This window comes from Triturus cristatus, chromosome 6, assembly GCF_964204655.1.
Source record: "Triturus cristatus chromosome 6, aTriCri1.1, whole genome shotgun sequence".
NCBI lineage: Eukaryota > Metazoa > Chordata > Amphibia > Caudata > Salamandridae > Triturus > Triturus cristatus.
The window spans coordinates 1,216,477,762-1,216,501,982 of record NC_140589.1 but is presented as its reverse complement, the minus strand read 5'-3'; the positions used below and the strand labels follow the sequence as shown (position 1 = coordinate 1,216,501,982).

Genomic DNA, 24,221 nt, shown 5'->3' with positions numbered 1-24,221 from the left:
TATAATGAAGAATCATACCAGTATTGATGAGTGTGTGAAAGAGCGTTTCAATTACAACTGTAAGCTGGATGAAAAATCACTTTAGGAACAGGCTACATGTAAATCAAAAGAGTTTCAAATGGGTGATTGGGTCCTGATCAAGAAACCCCACAAAGTACAAAAAGGTGAATCTAATTTTTCGGGACAACTACACGTGGTGCGGGTCTCTCACACAGCTATTCTGCTGAAGGATCGGGGTTGGCTGAGCAAAGATTCTGTGTTAAAGGTCAAACCTTTCCAAAAGGATTAGATAGAAGGAAAACATATTAGCTGTGCTGGAACCTGTTATACATTATGGGATCTGCAGTCAAATGTGGAAAATGTTCCTGAGTATGTTGTGCAGGGCCAATTTGATGTTTCTCAAAATGTGAATTTTGGTAGAACTAATGTGGAAATGTATGACCATGATGATCATGTTGGTGCGAAGGGAATGCCAATCTTGCACATTCTTCACATGTTTTATCTAAAAAGACAGCCAGTCAGATTTAATGATTATTTATTATATTGATTGTATATTGATTGTATTTTGTGCCTGCTTAGAAGCTGTTTTTACTTTACTATTTTAGGAAAGGTAAACATTGTAGGTTGTCTTTCCCCTTAATTTGCCTTTCTTGTGTCATTGCATTAAATTTTGTGTCTCAGGATTCCACTGTTGTCCAGGAGGCAGTTTCCCTTTGAGCTTCTCTCTGAATGACAGTGGATCTTATGGTAGCTGTTCTCTTCTTGGGCTTTTATTACTTCTTGACCTGCTTCACCTAACTAAAGCATTTGTGGCTTTCTCAATGACGTCTCGTCTTTGTGAATTGTCAACACTTGGTTATTTAATCTTCCTCAATTTATTTATAGTAGAGTATCTGCAAAATTATGATATCAAATGAGGGACAGCTTGAGATCCATGCATTCTAGAAAGCAGCTGCAACTGGGCCATGGATAACGGTTGTATGTGATTTCATAGAAAAACAACTTCATGGTATACCATTACTGAGAAATCATTTCAGCTAAACTATTAAATGGAATTTTCAGAATGAATATCATTTACCATTTCATAGAAACCAATTCATAGAATGTCTTTTGGCTTGAAATTGGCTCAGTGCAATTTAATTAATTTGTCATGATTCAACTAAAACGGCCCACTTTATTTGTACATGGGTAGACATGACTGATGAATATGCTTTTTCAGGTAAAGACTCTGAATTTAGCAATAACAATTGCTTCTGGGAAATAAATGTCGCTTACTTATACTGCCTGTGTGTTCCAAAATTAGCTCCCAAAGTTGCCGAATGAAAGTTTAAGGGGAAGACCTTCGCTCTCTGTATACACCGCGATTTCTGTAGTGGCCAGCATATAATAACCACATATGTGCATGCCTTTGATCCCTGGAGACATCAGTGGTTTCCCTTGCTTGGAAAAGGCCCATGCACTGTAGAAAAAAAGGTAGTTAGAGTAAATTAGTTATATATTTTCCAAACTCTACCGATGTTTATGGAAATGCAAGCATCGTCAGGCGGAATCCCTGCCCCAGCTCCCCACCTGTGTGGCCTGCAACATTTAAACCCTTTTATAATGTTTCAATAAAATGTTTCACTTTGAACACTATTTGAAAAATAACCAGGTGTTCCGTGGCCAGGCACGTTTGCCAGCTGAATAAGCCCTTGGTCATAAATGTAATTTGTTTTTGTAGTTCACTCAGTATTTTGTCACTGTTAAACCACTTCATCTGTACATCATCATGTTGTAGATTCTCTCTGTATTTTAGTTGGTGAGATATGAATTGCCAGACTCATAAGCTGATCTTTTGTCTTTTTTAAGAAATGGTTTATTCGTTTTATAGAGACAAACCAATGATTCAGGCAGTACAGCAAGGTCAATTTCATTAGTGTGTCCCTCAAATTATATACATTTTAGCCCCAGATTTAATAGTAGCATTCTATATAACATCGCATTTGCCTCTGTAAAAAAATAACGGGTCGTTGTTTGAAATGGGAAGCTACACTGTGATATTTCAGATGCGTCCAACCACCACCTGCAATTCTTTTCCAATGTCATAGGGCATCCTCTAACAGTGTACACCATGTATTTCAAATTAGCAGGGCCGTTTCTACCCTTAGGCAAGATTAGGCGGCCGCCTAGGGCTGCAAAAGGGAGCGGGTGGCAAAATACATAAGTTTGGGAATCCCCTTGAACGGCCTTCGACCTCGAAAGTGCATTGGGTAGCGCCGTCTACAATTCGACGTGACTTCACGTTCAGCGCCACGGGTGGGGTCCGTGCGCGCGGACTTCCGATTCGCTCTTGACCCGACTTCTGTCTGTGCTCGCACAGTCGCACCCTGTGCTGACACCAAGGTGCCTGCCCGCTTCTAGGAGCATCCGTTCTTCTGAGAGGTAATGGGGAATATGGGCGTAAATAATGTAACTTATCAATAGGGGTGCATTTGTAGCGACCAAAACAGACATTGTTTGTTCTATTTTTAGCAACCACCTCTTGAAAGACCACATGGACCAAAATGCATTGTGGCAAAATCATGGAGCTTACCTCACAATGACCATGGAAAATGTTTGCCATTGACCAGCATTGTATATATGTTGATTCTGATTTGAATTTCATGTCGACAAAAGTTGAAGATATCATTCAAAATATTTGAATATAGTGAATTTATATTTTGAATGAATCAGGCAATAATAAATTTTCTTACATTTTCATGAAATAATGACCGTGTGGTTCACAAATTCATGAAGTCTGTATTGTCGGAAACCATGAGACTACTCCCAGCATAGGGAGCAGACATCATTTTCTTGCTGTGTGTACATAGACAGAGCACATTCTCTGGTTGTACTAAATTCAATTTCTAAGATTAACAGTACATTTTAAAAGAGAATAGGAGTGTGCATTTGGAACAATATATGATTAAAACTTTGAAGAATAGCACATTGGAGGTTAATTTCAATAGGCAATGTCCATCAGTGCTTAATCCAGGACTACCATTTCCAGCTGTTTCAGTGCGAGATCTGGCCTGTTCCAGTCTGGCGATCCCAACCCCCTGACCTTGGGGTAGCCCTGCTGCTCCCAGCATTGGATCTGAGTGGATCACTGTGCTCACTCAGACATGCCTGACTGGATCAGTTGGCCTTTCTTACGCATTGCACAGATTCCCGCCTAGGATGGGGATGAATGGTGCAATTGAGCTATTGTTGGTCAGATTGAAGCAGAAGCAGTGAAAGAAGTCTAATAAACAAAAGCGGTTACCCTCATCTGCTCTACACCGGTGGCAACATGTCCACCATGATCAGTAAAAAATAAAGACTGCCATAGAGAAACACAGCTGATGGCCCTTTTAGTTTATGGTGGCAACTGCCATCTTTGAAGACAGGATGTCCAGTGATCTCCTGACAAGCAGCAGTCTTATAAAAAAAGCAGTAGATCTACATCCAGTTTCTTTGCATCAAGGTGGTAGGACTGACCTGTCTCTCTTCATAAACTCACTTTTTCAAAGACACCTGATCTTCCTGATGCTTCACTGAACCTGTATGTGAGTGATACCAGTCAAAAACCTGCTTTGGGGCTCCTAAATATCATCGCTTTTTTTTCTGATGTTCAATGAAGTTTCTGTCCTGTTTGCTATTCCTATGAAGGTGCATACCAGAAGGGACTGTTGGGAAATTGCTCATTCAGCTTGCTAAATTAAATACAATGTCTTGGTTGGTCGCATCACTACATAAGCCCTTGCATTCTACCAGTTAGAGCCTGACAAAAGGTATATAGAATCTTAGGATGCAAGGATGACTCGTTTGTTCTGCTGGTTGGTAAACAAATACAAGTCTCTCTTTGGAAGGAGAATGGGTTAATTTGTTGGGAAGGGGGCAGCGAGCGAGCGAAAAAGAAAGTGGGTGCGACTGGGTTGTGCCCATGAGTGGCAGTGCAGTTGCCAACTAGATGTGAAGTGGAGGAAGTCTCTTTGCTAGTAAAGGATGGTTCTGGTGTAAATCCCTAGAGGCTTTGGGATTGAATGGTTTGTGGCTGCAGACTGTATCGGGGTTGAGAATTTAGAGACTGGGCAAACTTGGATGGATTCTCGAGACACATATTGAAGATGAAGAAGGAAGTTGACTTCAAGATCTGTTGTCAATGATTCTCTGGCAGTATGCCACCAGCCAGTCTTTCTTCCATCACACTATCATTGATGCTGCAAAAGCCTGCTGTGCATTTAGGATGATGAGTGAAGAACTGTAGGAATCCATTTAAAGAATGTTCTTTTATGAGAGATTACATTAACACTTTCCCACCTCATTGGGTTGTGTCCAACGTTCTAGTTGATGATGTGGCGACCCAAGGCATCACCTTAACAGGCGTTTGGTAATTGCTATCCAGGTGGTGGATAATGATCCAGTCTTGTATGCCTGACCAGTGAGGGTGACGTTTCAGACTGGTTCTGTCCTTTTTATTTTTTTTACCTGTGATGTTCTATTACTTGGCCAGGATGAGCGTTTATCATTGGTGGTGATGTCTTAAACCAGTCACAAGACAACCCATACTCAAAAAGATTGAAGTGCATGATTGTGTGTGTTATGTGTATGTCTTCAGGCAAAACCATTTGTATGGTCACTCTAGATTTCCACCCTCTGTCCCGGCTATACAGATCACCTAGTTGATAGTGGGCGTATATGCTCTGCTTCATTCAGTAGCTGTGGGTACCTGGGTGCGAGGCATTGGTGTTGTATCCTGAGAAATTTCAGGTCTTAAGAAAGATCAGTTAGCCAATTGTCCGTTCAGTGCTTGAAACAGTTCGTAGGTGGCCATCATTTTTTCTGGCTCGGGGATGATTTCATTGGCTGAGACTGGATGACATTTATTTAGTCTAGTTATTGATTAGTTCAAGGAGGCTTCAGGAATTGGCACTGGTCCTTGCCCACCCGATGGTCGGGATGTGCTCTGGTGGCACCTGCTATCCCTGGCAGCACTTCCTGGATCTAGTTCTAGAAGACTTCAGCAACACTGGGGATGCAGAAACGTTGGCATTTGTGTCACCTAATGGCAACTTGAGTTGAGAATATTGTCATGTACCAAGAATCTAGATCTAGCAGAAGCTAGTGAGATCCAGATTTGAAGTAAATCTTTGAGAACTATCTCTACCTGTTGACTTTAGCCTAAAGATCATCTACTGTGGTGGTGTTGCGGCACTCTTTTTTTGATTGCTTGGTTAGCGAGGTTTATATCTAATGCATTCATTCTTCTAGCCTGGATGACAGGGGGAGAAAGTGATGGTAGTAAAAGGGAGGGGGCCGGCATTTTTCAATTCTCGCCTAGGGCGGCAAAACACCTAGAAACGCCCCGGCAAATTAGCACAGTGATCGATGCCTTGTTTCCATTGTAGAGGTATGAGGGGTCCTGGCTCTCTCTTTTCTTGCAGTGTCCCTTTTTTTGATTGAGCACTCCCCAGTCCAACGAGTAGACATGTTGCCATGGTGCCACCCGTTTTGTCTGTGATCCCAAGAGAGCCACTTTGAGTGTTAAGTGATTTATTTTCACCAAGACATTAGGGACACATTGTTGAATCTTATCCTGTGTTGTGTTATAATGGGGCAATCCCATTTCTTATGTATATAATAGATTTTATATAGATAGTGGAACTGAATGAGACAGAGGCACGAAGAGATGGCTATCGTGTGTTTGCCATTTTCACCTTTCTACCTACATTCATCATCATCAATTGTGCAAAGGTTTGTTTCCCAATGAATTCTTAATTGTGCTGTTGGGTCCGGGGTGTTGGCTATTAGTGAGTGGGCTGTCCTTAATACCCCTCCTCTTCCTAGTTCTTCTAGTAGCATTTTGGATTCAAGTGGGTTCAAATGGGGAGTCGGGGAGTCTTCAGTTTAGATCTTAGGGGTTTGAGTATATGTCTCAGTTGCAGAAATCAGATACATTGGAATTTGTGCATGTGAAATTCATTACTTAGGTCAGTGAATGGCTTAATATAACCTCCCTCTCAGACATCATTTAGCCTAGAGATACCAACTTAGTCCCAGGCTTTACATTTGAGGGCCATCTTGACCATTATGAGCTAGTTACCCTGCCATAGAGAGGTTTCTAGTGTGTTCTGCCTGTACCAAGTGATGTGTTTTAATGCTTAGCACCATGCTGTTTGGATCAACTTGGTCACCTCAGTTAAGTATTCGGAGATCGTGGAGTGGTATAGAAGGTGTAATGGGTTAGTGTCTTAGAAGAATTGCAATTCTAGTCTATTCGCCGGGTCGTCCCTGTCTCCAAGCATCAAGTCATTAATGGTTATGTGTTGAGTAGCCCAATAGCACAGTTGAATATCAGCCATGCCAAACTCTCCATCATACATGGCCTGTGTACAATTGGTCCAAGGTACCTATGGTTGTTTGACAACTACAAGGGATCTGAAAGTGCCCCGTTGACTTTCACTTGCGCCGATGGCAATGAATACAGGCTCTTGAAGTAGGTCAATCTTTCGTCTTCATTGCACCCAAATGCAAAGATATTGTAATCGTCTTAATAGGTTAAATATCAGCAAACACCAGGGCAAGTAATCTATTATTGTTTGGTTGAAAACAACTGTGTGCTACTTGCTAAATATTTAGAACAGTAGTGTAACTCTCCTCAGGTGATAATAAACAACGGGAGTCAGTAAAAAACGAAACAACACTAAATACGGTTTGTTGACCCTGCATATAACTATGAGGTATTAAAGGCAGAGGCTTTTCATTAGGACAGATCATTCCTGCCTAATCAGTAGGTTTCTGAGATGCATCCATAGCCACAGTGCAGTACAACATCAGAGGGCAGAAGTACTCTTCTTGGAACCCAACTCTAAAGTTGTGAGCCGCCACCCATGAGATCCTAAGATCCCACTTGCAATGCCCTAGTAACTTTTCCCTTCCTATATAAGGGCCAGGCAACGTACACACAGACAGTGACCAAACCTTGCTTCAACTAAAAGTGGTTTAGCGCCTAGAGTTGTGCAACAAAAGGTCCCAATCAGTCCGTGTAAATTTCCAGTATGATGTAGAGTAGTTTTGATTTCACTGAATTTAGCTCTAGAACTGTTTAAATATCAACTGTGACTAGGTTGTTGTTTATTGTTGTACATTTCACACATGTTCATTAAACAAATCATACAATTTACACAATGCACAAATACAAATATAATATAAGCATGCCCAGTAAAAATCATTACTGAAAAAAATATTTATTAGCATTGCTAATGGTAAATTACATAATTTTAACTTGATGTATTCGGTCAAAATGTATGTAATTCCCCCGCCAGTCAAAAGATGTAGTTGAAGGTATGTGTTTCCAAATAGCAGAGTTTTGTTACTAAATAATATCTAATTTTATAAATTGTCAACATACTTTGCTACACACTGTGTGGGACACAGTAGAAAGGTACCCATAACAATTTAAAATGTGTATAGATATAAGGTGACTAAGCTTTCAAACACCTCCCCCTTTTTTAGGGTCTTGCTAATTAAAGTTCATCTGGTCAAAGAAGAATTATTTAATTTACTGATGCAAATATTACTATTTTTAGTCACAAGCCACAATTTTTCTGCCTCTAAAACCTGTGTAATAATAATGTTTCTAAAACAAGATGGAAGGATCGATCTCCTGACCTGTGTATATATATGAAGACAAAACAAATTAAAGTGCATTCTGTTGTTTGTTTCGGAGAACAAAGCCTCATTAAAATAAAATGTACATTTGTTTCTATATCATCCTCATTAGAAGGACCAAGGCCCACTGAAACTCAATTGCTCTCCCGTTTCATAGTTTCCTCTCCCAGCAGACTGGCCGAAAACCAATAAAAGCCTTGTTTGGTGAGGAAAACATCTTATGCAGATAAAGTCGCTGCCATACTCAATCTCCATTGTCTGTACTTTCAGAGCTTCTTGGCACTTAAGACCGTTTCAAAATTGAGTCTCCACCCGGTCCAAAAACTTTAACCATAAGCTCTTACCATCTGATGTCCATCCTACTTAATAAGCCCCTTGCTGAGTCATATAAAGAGCACAATTTGAGATGGTCCAAACTTGGACCCAATATCCTAAAGGCCCGGTGCAATATCCACTGTATCTCCATGTCTGAATGCAGGTGGAAAATTGGGGGTTATTCAAGGAAGAGGGAAAATCGTCTTTAAGCACTATTTCAAGAAGTGCCCTTCTTTGGCAGTTCCTCGGTTCTGTGTCCCATGTAACACACATACCAGAGAATTGTCATTGTATACAGCCAGGGATGCGGGAACTACACACCCAATATATTTATTGTAAAAGTTCTGGCCTGTCTTTCAGCCAGAGAGTATTTTCAAATTGTTGGATCTTATCATTCTAGTCCCAGACATTGGAACAATTATCGTTAAATATTCAGAAGAAAAACCGGGGCGCCTGGCCCAAACGGTATACCCACAAGGGTCTTCATAGTTGATCCTGACCTGTGGTGCACTATACTGTTCCCTCTCTACCAAACCTGTCAACTGACCATGCAGGTTCCAGGAACTCCCTGTCTTTGCCTGTTTTGTGGATTACTCAGCAACCTTTGTCTGGGGAGACAGGAACAACCTTAGGAAAAAGCTCAGAGGGTAGGGCATCCTGAACACCCTGCTTCTAGCCATCTTATCCCTGTATACTTTGACCTGGGTTAGAGTCAAACTAACTCCAACAACTGTTTCCAGGAAGATTAAGACAGACAACGGCCTCCAGCAAGGTTGTGTACTTGCGCCCTTGCTATTCAACCTCTTCACTGCTGACATGGGTGCTGCGAAAAATCAAGCCAACCTCTTTCCACTAAAACTTGGAAGGACCAATATTGCGATACTACAATATGCCGATGATATCGTCCTCTTGGCCCACTTGAGAATCGGTCAACAGAGAGCTCTCAATGCTCTGCACAGCTATAACTTGGCTAATAAAATGACGACAAACGGCTCAACCACCAAAATTCTTGTTTTCAAGTACCCAATTAATAAACAAAATTATAGATGGGAACTCTACAAATCGAAATAGCTGACTCTTATAATTATTTGGGCATCTGGTTAAACTTTAAAGGAGGGCACAAAACCCAACTGAGCCATGCCACCACAAAAGCTGAGTCAACTATAATCAGTGTGTGCAAATTAAATAACGCTTTGGAAAGCCGCTCCACCGGCCCAGCAAGACATGTATTGGCTGCCACTCTGTTACCAATGATTACCTACGACCAGGAAGCCTACCCAGGTCAGTTAGTTCACATCTTGGATAAATACCAAGTCAAGGCTTACAAAAGGGTCTTTAGAATCTCATTGTTTCTTTGGTGCTGCCTGATAAGGCTGGAATTAGAGCTGGTGGCCCAAACGTGGGTGTGTATGGTGTCCTTTGTAAATTACTATTATAGAACAATTGAGATGCCTGCCAATAATATGAAAGCAGCCCTTCAGCCCATCTTCACCCAAAATGGGAATCCTTGGTCACTATACTTACAGCACTCAATTGACACCCTTCAAATCGACCAAAATGTGTTAAAGAGCACACAGCTCACGTGTGCCATGCTCAAAACTGCTTTGAAAAAATAAACCAAAACATTATCAAAGCGATATGGACAAGCTTAAAAACTCAAGAATCCTGCAAGCAATGGGCTGTTATATGTCAGTGTACAACTGGATTCCCTTAGACCACAACCATATCTTTCTAGTGCGCACTGCAAAGGCTGCATAAAAACAAAGCTAAGGCTAATGGGCTTACAAATTAGGGAAGTAAACCCAGGATGGCAGTCCCTTAAACAAAATAGTAAATTGCAGACTTTGTATTTATAAATACAAGTCTTTTAACCTCCTGCTTTGCTGCTGTCCCTCACTTCTGTTTCCACAGTCTAGACTGATAAAACCACTATCACACATGGCACTAGAAACTGTAATGAGGCTGCAAATTTGATGTTCACCATCACAGAGCCGAGGGAATTGGCACAATTTGGCAAATAAATCAGCAATTTTCACTCGGACCCTACTGGTGCCGGAACCAATTTACAAATAATTGAGCCAGACTTGAAGGGCCGATTTACCTCCATAGTCTGAGAACAAGTGTCTCCAACACCTTATCGCCCTGCAGGCAAAAGACGCTAAGCAGCTTCACATGGCTCTGATGCCCAGCGTTAGCAACCTATCAGCCAGCCTTCCCAAACCGGTTTGAGAGTGACAAACGCTGATAGGTGGTTATTTCTATTTTAAATCAGGTCAACCTTTTTAAGATACTGTCTGAACTTAGTTAAAGCTGCAAATTTATTTTTTCCACTATGTCCATCAAATTCAAGTTCCGCATTTTAATATGCGACTTATTCAGCCTGTTTTTAACCATATTAATTGGGTTTTATTTATCTTATGCATCAGTGTTTTATCATTTGGAATAGTGTATTACTTTACATTGTAAAGATTTGTATTCATCATGCAATAAAGATAATCATAGACATATTCGAAAGTCTTGTCCCGCTCCAGATACTTGTTACCTACCTCGTAGTCCTTCTCAAAGAGTCATTATTTGATACTACCAGTATTTTCTATTTGAATGAGTTGATCACCATATTGTATGTCTACATTGTAGCTCAAAACCTGCCAACACCCTGCCTAGGCTGCTTCCAGTTGGGGCACACAGTACCTTGTCTTCCATATAAAGATCTAAAGATTAAAGGACAAGGGCTACACAGAGCATAGGTATATCTTTTGCTGAACTCTAAATCTGGCATCCAGATTATTGAACAATATTTTAAAAGTACCGATGCAAGGGTACAAATTCGCCTTACCCCTTTCAATACAAATATTCATGCATTTAAACTGCAGATATAAGTAGAACAAATAATGGCTCATAGAATTTGAAGATTCTATATAAATTCTATATAACTCTTATGATGGGGTGGGAGGGCTCTAATAGAAAATCAGAAGATTCTTAAAAAGAAACAATATTTTAATTTGGCTCAGGGGAACATTTCGCATTTTGCGCATGTAGCTCTGTTCTGTCTAATGTTGAAGTCAGCTTGCTTCCAATTACAATTGATTAAGGACTAGATGTAAGAACACTAGTAATAGCGATTACCAAATAGTTTTTTTTGTGAATTGCGATTTGCTAATCGCTATTACTAATGTACAAAGGGGCTATTTTGCCCCTATTCCCTAAATAGCGGTTCATAGTGGGTCTCAAATAGAACTACCTCATGAATTTTATTGAGGTAGATCACAATTTGTGACCCACTACGACCCGCTGCCATCACAGTGATGGTGTCCTGTTAGGGTCAGCAGACCACCATGCCTGTGATTGCTTTTAAATAAACAATTTGTTTTTAATTTTTTTTTTATTGTAGCCCGCTTTCCCTAAAAGAAAACGGGATGTGTTTTAAAAATGAAAAATTGTTTCTTTAAATGTTTAAGAGTAGGCAGAAGTCCAAGGGACCACTACCTGCTCTAAAAAAATATTATTTTAACCATTTTCAATGGGAAGGGGTCCCAAGTAGTCCCAACCCATTTGCGAATGGGTTACTACGAACTTTGAGTTGGCGGTAGAATGTGAATATTTTGCGAACCTATTTCGGTCACAAAACATTCGTACATACCAATGTGAATCAGTATTTAAAAGGGACGGCCCAAATACGCCCCTTCCAAATAACGATTCGCAAACTCAAAATGTGATTTGGTAACAGTTACTAAATCGCAATTTGGGCTTTGTACATCAGAAAAGGGATTTTTGCATTTGTCAATGGTCTAATTCTGCTAGTTGGGCTGTTTGCGAACACAAAAATGTTTTGTACATCTAGCCCTAAATTCTTTGAGGCTATATGCAAAAGGTTAGCTAAGCTTTGGTATATTTAATGGCATTAAAAAAATTATTTTTCCTGCTACTTGTATTTGATTTCAATTTTCCATGTCTTTTGTTTTTGGAATCGTTTTTAATAATCACTCAGTACATTTTAACTTGTATTATCACATAAGATTTGATTGCTTTTTTAAAAAGCTTTAAGAAAGCCTAAATAAACTTAGAATTATAAAACTGACATAATACATGATGTTGGGACAAAGTGGAATGCCCAATCTAGTTTACTATTTCCTTAACACAAATTGGCCTTGGCATCACTGGATTTTCTGTGAGGTCACCTCTATATGCATGTATCCCAAAATGTAATTTCTTGGAATATCTTTCCTATTATGTCGAGGAGTTAGCTTGGCAGATAAATGCCAGGTTCGGGTAACCCCTTTTTGTGGATCAGAGCAATAATCACTGGTATTTAATATCTTTTCCAAATCCAACATGGCTGAATCACTCAGCTCATTGCAGCAAAAGAGGCATAAGGCATTGGGAAGTTTTAAGCTAGCTATCTTTCAGAATGTGGGAATGTGGGTTAGGGCCAGCAGATCTATTCCCCCTCAACACATTCCAATTTCCACTGATATGTTCCTAAAGGAAACCATGCACTGTTAATTATTAGTGTGACAAAAATCTGCTTTGTATTCCTTGATCTATATTTAAGTCTAGCCACCTCCAAACCAGAAGCAACCTACTGCCATAGGATGGCCAGTAGGGCAGATTCATCATTCCTCCACTCTTGCTTATAGCAGTGGGTCAAACACCTCATCTCACAGACCTTCCTTCCGTTGCGCTCCAGGTCTAACCAACTTAGAGGAGGCAAAGGAGGCATGATCCATTGTGAAATTTGACTGAACCCAAACACGTTTAACTGTTGTAGAAACTGTGTTGAATTATATTATTGCAGTTTAAAGTGCTTTTACTTCCTTTTTGTTTTAACTTTCAAGCCAAATCTATAAAACCCCAACAAAAACTAAAAAAAAAATGCCCTTTTGCTTTTGTTTTCACAGGACTACACCATCTTGAGCATTGTAGCAAATATGTCAGGAAAGTTTGCAATAGGTGTTGCATTCGGACTTATTTACCTGTATACAGCAGAACTGTACCCAACCATAATAAGGTATGTTTTTTCAAAATGTAACGGATAAAATGTGATATAAAATGACCAAATAATGTAGGCAAATGTGTTAATCTTTGTAAAACACTGCTGACAGAACTTACATTATGTGCCTTTCTACTCTTCTTTCTAATATTGTTAGACATTTCATTGAAGGGTAACTGTTTTCAACCAGAGTAGAAAAAACAACTGAATACCTTTTTTATTCAGGGTAATTTACAATTACCTTTTCACTAAAGGAAAAGGGTTGTGTGCTTATGCCTTACTTAAATGATGGATTGTAGCTCGAACTGAGGAGTACCAAATTGTCACTTCTTGTCTTGTTGTGAAGTTCATTCACTACCTTGTTTTGATGATGATTTGTACAGAAAAGCATCCACATTTGCTTGTGTAATGTTTGTGTTTTATGTATTATAGAGCAGTATAGGGGTGAAGAGGAGGAGGAGCATTCTGGCTTGTGATGGTGGTGATGGCTAAGCTCTGGGAAGGGGAAGGCATCTCAAGCCCACTCACCTTGAAGCTTGATTAGTATTGTGAAATGGTACTCCACAGTTCTTGTCAAGTTATTTAGCTTAATAACATGTTTTCTCTCTGCTTCACACTTAGTGGATAGCCAGTTGTGACCTGTTATCTTGCTGTGACTGCAAGCAGGCCCAGCAACTAGTCCACTTTGAATTTAAAAGGCATCACTTTCAGTGACACATGAATTGAACTCCACAACTAAGGTTAATGCTCAAATCAATACATTTAATTAAAATGACGTGTATTAGGCTCCACAAAGAAGACATCGAGTGGTTACGTTTTTAGAGCATAAAAGGTTTAGTAAAACGTTAAAAAGGTTTACAGATCCAAATCATCAAATTAGTATCATTCGATAATCAATAAATGAAATCATTTAGAAACTATGAAGTACAAATCAATCAAGACACATAAATGAGAGGACAAATTAGTATGAAGTTGTGTTCCACTCTTGGGTTGCTTATGTTCTGGTTCAGGTAGGCCCTGGGCAGGCAGCTCGGGCTGGACTGTTCCTACTGGAGCAACTGAAGCAAGACTGATTTGCATTTGGCCAGGTCTAAACTGAGATGGGATGGTTGGCAAAAGAACAATGGGCTGGAATGCTACCTCAAGAGATTGCTAATGGTTAGACTTATTGCAAGCATTCCTTCCATCAACTTTTCTGTGTTTGATGTATTGCCCTAAGTGGCAAGGGTATGCCTGGACATGGGTTCCGTGGTCACCTTGTCACTAGAACAAAGCTACACCTGACTGTCAAGCCCCAATCAGGGCGAACCCGGTTTGGGTGGCTTGTGTTCTGGTTTAGGGAGTGCCTGGCATGACAGTTCATTCTGGACTGTTCCTATTGAAGCAGGGTCATAACTGATTTGCATATAGCTGGGTCCAAGCTGAGGTGACATGAAGGGCAAAAATGCTACCCCACACAATTGACAATGGTGAGGCTTGGTTCAAGCATCCCTCTCATCACCTTTTGTATGCTGCCATAAGTGGCAAGGGTATGCTCAGATGTGGGTTCCATGCTTACTGTGCCCCTAGAATCAAGCTACACCGACTGAGGAGCCCCAATAACCGGTCTGGGGTTGCCTATTTTCGTGTGCAGGGGAAACCCGGCCTGGCAGCTCAGGCTGAACTGTTCCGATTAGAGCAAAGTCAAGACTGATTTGCCAAAGGCTGGGTCCAAACTTAAGTGGTATGCTGGGCAAAAGAACGATGGGTTTGAATGCTACACTGAGCGATTGCCAGTGGTTAGGCATATTGCAGGCATTCCTCCTATCAGCTTTTCTGTGTTTGATCCATGGACAGGCTCACCTTTTGCCTTGCGACAGCCTACATGCGGCCCACATTGTGAGAGAGGAGGGCTTCACTTATCCGCTGTGTGGTGGTAGTGTGTGGGAGTGAAAATGCTGAGAACTGTGGTAATTGAATTCACTCTGGAATGTCCTTCGGCAGCTGCCCTCGTACCTCCAAATCAGCAATGCTGAGTCATGAGACTTAACACTGTTACAACTCTTTTATATAATTGTTGAACAAACTGTCTACACCTCGCTTCTGGTTTAAGCTGAGGACATTGAAAATAAAATCTGGATGAGCTTGCTGGTCAAACCCTTTTCTCTGTGAAGTCGGGAAAACATAAGCATGAATTATTTGGATATGTATCATTGTTTCATACTGTGTATGAGAAATCTGGGCAAATACAACTAAGGCCTTTCACGCCTGTTTTACCGGGGTTCTGCTACTGCAGACCCCCACAATGGGGAACAAATATGCTTTTTAATTCTTGACTATCAGGGTAGTGATGCATAGCAATCCAAGCTTTACGCAAGGGTGGTGGTGTGGGGTAGAAACTAAGAACTTAGTAACACAATAAATAACACAATAAATAAATGTCCAGACAGTGCTGTTTCTTTAAAAAGGAAAAGTACTTTCATACACGCAAAAGCAGGTGGAAAAACCAATGGGAGCATTGTTTAAGGGGGCCTCAAAATCAACATGGGAACACACTAATGAATGGTCGCAATACTCAAATAACACCCTAAATGCGGAGTCGATTAAGTAGTTCTGAGTCAACGTTAACGGTTTATGATCCAGCATCCCCATAACCCTAGAATAATAATACCTCCATAGATGCCAGTAACAATCATGTAGCATAAATTATAAAAATGTGAGGCTTTGTCATAGGGTGTTAACCATACAGTCAGCAGTAGAATATAGACATTTCACATTTATTAAATATTTCAGGATTTATTTATTTATTTCATTTATAGAGCTCCTGAATCACCCCAACCGGGGTATCTCCGCGCTATGACTGCAGTTGCCAACCAAGGAGGGACGGATCAAAACAGCTCAGTTTTCAGCAGCTTTCTAAAGGCTAGAAAGTTAGTGCAGGGACGTAGATGGATGGGCAGTTGGTTCCAGTAAAGTGGGACCAGGTGGGAGAAAACTTTCCCCCCCAACTGGGCTTGTTTAATGCAAGAAATGTGGAGGAGAGCTTTAGACCCTGATTGAAGGGTCCTGGATGGCATATATCTGGCCAACTTGTCTGTCAGATATCTTGGTCCCAGGTTGTTCAGAGACTTGAAGACCATACAACAAATCTTGAATTTGATCCTCTTCCGGATCGGAAGCCAATGTTGTTTTTGGAGTAGGGGGAGGCAGGCTGTTCTAGGGGGCACATTGGTCACTAACCGGGTTGCCGTATTCTGGACTATCTGCAATATGTTTAAGGAAGAATCCTTGGCTGAGATCAATAAAGCATTGCAGTAGTCCAGACGGCTTAAGACCAATGCTTGAATCAAGGTTTTCCGCGTGGAGAGCGGTTAAAAAGGGAAGACTCTGCAAAGAAGGCTAAGTGTATGAAAACAGGCCCCAGCCATAGTGGTGGCATGCTCCTCTAGGGTTAGTTTATGGTCAATCCGTACATCCAGGTTCTTTACTTCCTCTTTTGGGGTCGGGCCAGGCAAAGTTCCTCTGGCCACCAGTTGGGCGACCACCTCACTGCTGCTTCTCCAAATAACATTATTTCTGTTTTATCTGCATTCAGTTGAACAAAGTTGTTACTCATCCAATCAGTGATACAATTTGTAAGAAAAAAGTAAATTACAAAAGATCTTCATAAAAAAAAAAAATCAAACCCATAAATTAAAACCTACAAGTAAATGGTCTCACTAATCTGGAGAGCAAAAGTAAACTGAAAGACACTGAGTGACATTGGATATTCTACTGGGGCCAACAGGACAAAAAAGCATACTTTGCTAATCAAACGAATGGCATGACTAACTAGTCGGAAGAAATGCTTCTTTCAAAATATTGGATAAAAAGAATATTCAATGGGAAAATTAAAAAACATTCATCACTTACTATTGTGCTATGTTTCATAAGCCAAACAATGGTGTAGATCGGCTTTAAGGCAGTAATGCTCAATTTCTTTCTCCTGGGGAACTGCATGGCAAGGGCAAGAAGACCCAGAAAACCCCCCAGAAAAGTTCATATATACAGTGTGCCACATTTACAGGATATAAAAAGCCAAGAGCCAAGCTCATATAGCGAATGGTCAGGACGCGGATGTTTTTATACAACTTGGAGTGGTGGGGTATTGTATTTTAAAAAGGAAATAAGCATTAAAAAAACACCAAAATTTGAAGTTTGTGAAACTTGATGTTAAAGCATGAATATTTTGTGAATATTCTTCCATTCTGTTCAAACAAAACAGATGGAAATATTAAATGTTCTTTTATAATGGCTAATCCAGATGGTCTGAGAACGGCCACTTGTCAGCTCAACAACTTTCATTCAGAGTTCTTTTTACTACTTGAATCTGGCAAAGAATACACAAGCATGGAACCTTCCTGCAGATCCATACACAGCAGGATTCAAAGTACTGCGTACACTTGTATGTAACCCAGTGGATGTGTCCCTTCGCAAATACATGACCTCCAAAGAAAGCAACTTTCCACCACACCGTGAAAAAAAATATTGTCGATCCCAATGTGCTAGAAACTATATGCCTATTTCAGCCTTTCTGTATCCAAACGAAAGCCTAGAAAACGAGTAACCAGACAATGTTTGGAACATGTGATCACCACAACTTACTCCATAAAAGATGTTCTGAATTGAGACCAATGATAGGACCAGAAACTGCTTTAATCCTTAGGTAAACTCTACCACCTAGATATTATTGTCCCTGAATTTGAACTGATTGAGTGAGGTTGGGAATTTCCACTTTTGGCCGATCAGTCATTCAAAGCAGCCAAATTATCAGCACAGCTAACGTGGCAGTACACCGTGCATCAGACCTGACTCGAGGGTGCCTCAAGTGTTGTGCTCTGATGTGGCCTAAGGGCTAGAGCAGTCGACGTCGAAGCTGGGGAACCGGGTTCGAGTCTCGGCAGGGGCGCTCAACATCCTATGATTCTGGGCAAATCTCTTAATCCCCCCCTGCCTAGCAAAAATGTATGTGTCCGTCTGTAATGCAACTGGTGCTCATGTAAAGCACTCTGGGTCAAGTTTGCGCTACATAAAAATCCGGGGGAAAAAAGAAAAAGAAAATTATTATTCAGCATGGAGATGCACTACTGATTCTGGAAAAATAACAGCACCATCTGAACTCTGAGATAAGAGTGCACCAACTTTGCACACTGCCTCAATATTACATGCTGTTGTGTGAAAGCTATACTAGCTCTTCTCACCCAGGTCAAACTGGAGATCGAGATGTTATGCGCACTAATGACAAACCAATACAGTTGAGCTGCCTGAAAAGTTGGAACCAGACTAAGCCGCCCCAATGTATGATCTTGGGTTCATTCCTATCCTTCCCCTCACTTCACGAAATAAGGACAGTGGTAAGGGAACAAAGCTCTCACTGTACATACTGCAGTGCACACTTAGGAAGATTAGGACAGGATGTGACGTAACAGTCAGAGCTGCTGACTTTGGGACTGAGCAACAATGTTTGAGTCCTAGCTCAACATCCTGTGCTTCGGGGCAAATCACTTAATCTCCCTGTGCCTAAAAAAAAATTATATATTTTTGTGTAATGTAACTGGTGCTCATGGAAAGCGCTCCAATACCTTCGGGTTGAGTTTGTGCTATATAAAAATATAAATAAAAGGTTTTAATGTTATTACAGACATCTCCGCATTACTCAGATCGATAGTCATGGAGCGTATTCTATGTTGCAGTAACATTTATAATTGCTTCAACAAATCATTCTCAGCCTGTGAAATATATAAAAACAGGTTCCATTGGATGCAACAGGGGAACAAAATTGAGCACACATGCTGAAGATGCCCCTTCACTATGAACAATCTGTCAATAAAACGTCATACTGCAAACAAACAAGTGTAGGTCTCTAAATTTAATAGCTTCTGGCTCTTGAACACTCATTTCAATGGTCGAGAAAAAAGCCAAAATCAATTGCATGTCGGAAGAATTATACATTTGCATTGTTGGAATTAGTCTAAACTGACCCATAGCTTAGAATACAGCAAACACATAATGCCTGTTAGGTGACCCAGATTGTACATTGCAAGTGTACCATATTTACCTGATGTTCAACCTTTTGCTGTATTCTTATCTACCCAAACTGCCTCATCCTCTATAACCATCAAGGACCTGTGCGCAAGCTGATCATACCTGTATGGTATGCTGGTATCCCACCTAGAAACTCTAATTGTTTACAATTTAAGTGAGCTGTTGCAAAACCATCCAAGTCCATCTTATCTAATGTTCCCTCTGCTACTGGTAGTTCCCTGAAAAAGTTCAAATCAGAGTAGTTGAACTTTGTTAATGCCTGTGTGTTACGAGCAATCCACCTATGTGATTTCACTGACCACTCCGAAAAACTATGATCGCAATTGCCGCATACGTTATTGACTTTTCTAACTCCCTTACTCTAAATCAATTTATTCTGAAAATTATGCATACCACAGCTAATATGACCCCTATCAAATTACAGTACTAGTTATCATACTAAAGGCAAGCACCTGCATACCTCACTGAAAATGAATTAATGTAAGTGGCCAGCACCGCACCAGGCGTCAGTGAAGATCTGGATTCATATCCCTTCACACATCAGCTCTAGCCTTTTCTGGTGTACTATGAACCTTGCCAAAGACACACCTTTTTAAGGGGCAGTTCCTCGCCTGTTGATAAGAACCCTTCCAGTTCCTCAAGCCTCAGGGCAGGGTGAAAAAGAGGTCCCCAAATGCCTCTCCACTAAACTGTTTATTGTTCACAATCTTGTTTTCTCCCATAACCCTCTAGGGTGCCCAGCCACCCCCCTGACAGCTATCATATCTAGCACTCCATTGCGCTCAGATAGGTTTACAATTTGGGAAAACCAATACATTCATAAGCATACCTACACAAAATACCAAGATTGCTCACATAGGGCCTTATGTAGGTAGCCTACCATTTACCACTTCATAAATACCGAATTTTACCGATTCGGTATTTATGAAGTGGTAAATGCTATGTAGGTAATTAGTCGGTAAAAATTACCGATTCGGTATTGGTCAGTAATTAAGAATCGGTATTTACCGATTCGGTAATGGTAACTGGCTTCCCATTGATTCCTATGGGCCAGGAATCAAGGGGAAGCCAGTTTCCATTACCGAATCGGTAAATACCGATTCGGTAATGGGGGAGCACAATCAAGGGTGGCAGGGTGTCACAGTGACACCCTGTTGCACCCCTTATTCCTGCATGTGTGCACATGTGGCACACATACATGCCCTAAGGGCATGTATGTCTGCCACATTGCACACTTCTAAGGGCCAAATAATGTTTTTTCTAAGACATTCGTCATTTACCACCAACTTTAAGTTGGTGGTAAATAACGAATCCACACTACACCCACACACTCCCCCTACATCTCATTTCAGGATTCGGTATTTACCGAATCGGTAAAATTACCGATTCGGTAATTGTACCGATTCGGTATATTACCGAATCCTGAAATGTCCCCCCTACATACCAAAAGCCTGAATACCGGTCGGTAACGTGATTTTTACCGAAAATCGGCCGTTACCGACCGGTATTGGGCTTCCTACATGAGGCCCATAGTGTTTTACAAATGTCATAAGTCACGCTCTAAAATTCTCAACAGCATAGTTATAAATCAAATAAATTATTTCAAACTTACAATAAGAATACAAGATGTGCAACCAGTGCAGTGAATTAAGATCCCAGAAACTAGGCTCTCTTCAGCCAGTTTGAAAGGGTAAAAAGTTAGCGCATGTTGGAATTTAAGCAGCAGAGATGAGAAACAAGGCTTGGGGCCTGATTTGGAATTAGACAGACAGTCTGTCGTCATCAGGATGGCAAAGGTTATTTACCTCTGCCACCCTTGCTGGACTACAGCCTGTTATACTGAGAGATATCCACCAGCCCTGCGGAGAATGGTTGCTTTCAAAGACATAGCCACATCACGGCTTCTTCTCTGAAGGCACTGAAAGCTTGCTTAGTGGACACCATTTTTCATGTTACCCCTCAGTCAGGGGCGTAACACAGGCCCCCGCAGCCCCGCGGTGCAGGGGGCCCCCAAGCTCCAGGGTGCCCCCTCAGCACAGCACTTAGGCCAGAGAGCTCCTGATAGAGTCCAGAGGGGGCGCCTCCACGTACCTTGCAGGGAGGGGCCTTCAATTTTAATTACGCCACTGCCCTCAGTTGACATTTTAGTTTTTTTTTTAATCCATAAAGTAGAAATTTGTTTCAGTAAAAAAAATAGTAATGCTCCTGATATGCTGGAGTATTCTCCCAGGATGTGGGCTCGTTTTTATTTTATTCCGATCAGGACTGCAGGGCCGCCAAACTTTCCCTGCCAGTCCCGAACAGAAAAAAAGACATCAAAACGTTGGTTATAAATATGGTGGACTTTTGGATCTATCTACACTGACGTCCCAAACTTCTTCATGCCGTCGGTGTATGGTTTCTGACTTTGGAGCCAGAAAGGGCACCACAGTTGGAAAATGATGCTCCACACAACTGTAAATAGAGTGGATGGACTGTTAATTTGGTGAGCAGGTTCTCTGCCACATTTGTGGTAGAGTAAACTGTTTGCCAAATTCTAAATCAGGCCCTTGTTTTTTCAGCTATTATGGCATCGGAGAGGGGGGCTCTAGACTAAGTTCTGATAAAATTAACACATTTTGTCAATTTTGATTTTATTTCACTGCACAGATTTGTGCTCAGGTAATACCATCTAATGTATGTAGCCTTGTTTTGGCAAGGTTCTGTCGCTCGTATCCTGAAACTAAATCATAAAGTTGAGGGAGGCAAGATACTGCCTATGCAAAGCAATGATCCTAACCTTTGGCTAAGGTCTACCAGGCACTGTCATGTTAGAATCAGTGCAACTCTCGCTTTCCTTTTCTGTTTAAAATGGCCTCTCAAAGACCAAGGATACCAGTAGTGTGGTGGTTGGGCTCTCCAACTTTGAGAAGGTGATATCCCAGCTTCCCTTTCTGGGCACTCAGAGAGTCATTGGAGTGCCAGCTACTTCTGTGATTAATTGGTAATACCACCAGCAGTTTAGGCAGGAAAGTGTGTGCCTCCTACCAGGCCAAGTGGATGGATGGCAAGTATCAATTCATGCTTGCCAATATTCTGTGACCAAAAATAGAAGATTTTTGAGGTTTGAAAACCACCTGTTAGATTGATAATGAAATCCCCAGAAATGCCACTACGTGCTTATGACTGCTCCTGAGATCATGAGAAATTATTTTAAGTGAACTTGGACCCAGAAAATCAGAAGACGGTTTGATCTAATCACATCAAAGCACTTGAATGAAATGCTACAATGCCTCAGTAATGTGCTGTTCAAATGCCAAGTAATAACTTTAACAAAAAACCTTATTACACCTATGATTTACGTTCTATAACCACCCTGTCCCTGGCACAAGGGTATGTATGCATCATAATATTATAGTCGAACCAGTAGACCTATAGGAAGGTCAGACGGATTTCATACACTATGCAGTGCTTTTTAGATGAATGAAATTGTAGTCTGCACAGAAACGGTTTGGAGACCATCTCAGGGATCCATCGCCTAATGTACAGCGCAGTACAAGCAGGGTTTCAGCATTGTTGACAAAAATAATGGAATTGGTTTCAATCTTTGTGCTGAATATGGCCAAATTCCTCAAGAGGTCATGGACATTGCACTTTAGAACTGTGTTTACTGCATTGTGGGGCCTTGACATCCAGTGGAAGCTGAGGTATTTGGTGTTTTTATGGTATGATGGTTTGTTTAGGGGCCCTGCAAGTGTTGCCTGTCCCAGTTCACCCATGAAAGGCTACACCAGGTCCTCCCCCAAAAACAAACAGTGACGCCCTCTCCCTTCCCCCGACCACATAACACCTGTCGGGGGGAGACTCCAACGGTTCCTGTCCGCGTGGAAAACCATCACCACAGACAGGTGGGTCAGGGACATTATCCAGCACGGTTACTGTCTCGAATTAACGTCCACTCCACCCAACATACCGCCAAAGCACCGTCCTATGTCCGTAGAGCACTTGGCATTATTGCAGCAGGAAGTGCTAAGTATGCTGCAAAAAGGTGCAATAGAGGTCGTGCCCGTCGACCAGCAGGGGACAGGGGTGTACTCTCTGTACTTCTTAATCCCAAAAAAGGACAGGTCGCTCAGACCTATACTAGACCTGAGACCCCTCAACCAATACATTCTCTCAGAGCATTTCCATATGCTCACCCTACAGCAGGTTCTCCCGCTACTCAGTCAGGGAGACTTCCTAGCCACACTGGACCTCAAAGATGCGTATTTCCACATACCCATACACCCATCACACAGAAAATATCTCAGGTTCACTATTCAGGGACATCACTATCAATTCAAAGTTCTCTCCTTCGGAGTAACAACAGCACCCAGGATTTTCACCAAGTGCCTAGCAACAGTGGCTGCACATCTACGGAGACAACACATTCACGTCTACCCTTACCTGGACGACTGGCTTGTTCAGGCAAAGTCAGCCCAGCAATGTGCCAACCACATGTCCCTCACCATTCGCCTTCTTCACAGTCTGGGATTCACACTAAATTACCCAAAATCACATCTCCAACCCGCACACGTACAACAGTACCTGGGCACGACTATAAACACTCTGGCAGCCACAGCTCAGCCAAATTTAGTGAGGATCAACAGCATGCAACTGCTGATCTCAAAGTTCAAACCTCAACACTCCCTTCCTGCGCGAGTGTTCATGCAGTTGATAGGCATGATGGCCTCCTGCATTTTCATAGTCCCGCACACGAGATTACATATGCGCCCGCTTCAGGAGTGCTTGGCACGTCAATGGAATCAGGCTCACGGGCAATTAAAAGACCTAGTGTTGGTGAGCGGTCGGGCATACAACTCTCTGCATTGGTGGAATCCACAAAACCTTTGCAAGGGCCGACCGTTCCAAGAGCCTGTTCCACAAATAATACTGACAGCGGACGCCTCTCTACAGGGTTGGGGAGCTCATGTACTCACTTACACAGTGCAAGGACTATGGACAACGCAACAAAAGAAGATGCACATCAACGTTCTGGAACTGATGGCAATCTTCCTAGCCATGAAGGCATTCAAAGTACACTTGTGCAACAACGTCGTGTTGATCCGAACGGACAACATGACTACCATGTACTACATACAGAAGCAGGGAGGAACACACTCTCCACAGTTGTCTCATCTGGCTCAGAGCATGTGGAAGTGGG

The 24,221-nt window shown here is 41.5% G+C and overlaps 1 protein-coding gene across 1 annotated transcript in view; it reads left to right on the top strand.

The window, feature by feature from the left end:
* The window catches only part of SLC22A16 (solute carrier family 22 member 16), a 315,817-nt gene that overhangs the window by 280,101 nt on the left and 11,495 nt on the right, over positions 1-24,221 (top strand). Inside the window, exon 6 of the mRNA XM_085612126.1 lies at positions 12,885-12,994. Coding sequence (XP_085468252.1) covers positions 12,885-12,994 — 110 coding nt within the window. The remainder of the gene's footprint in view (positions 1-12,884; positions 12,995-24,221) is intronic.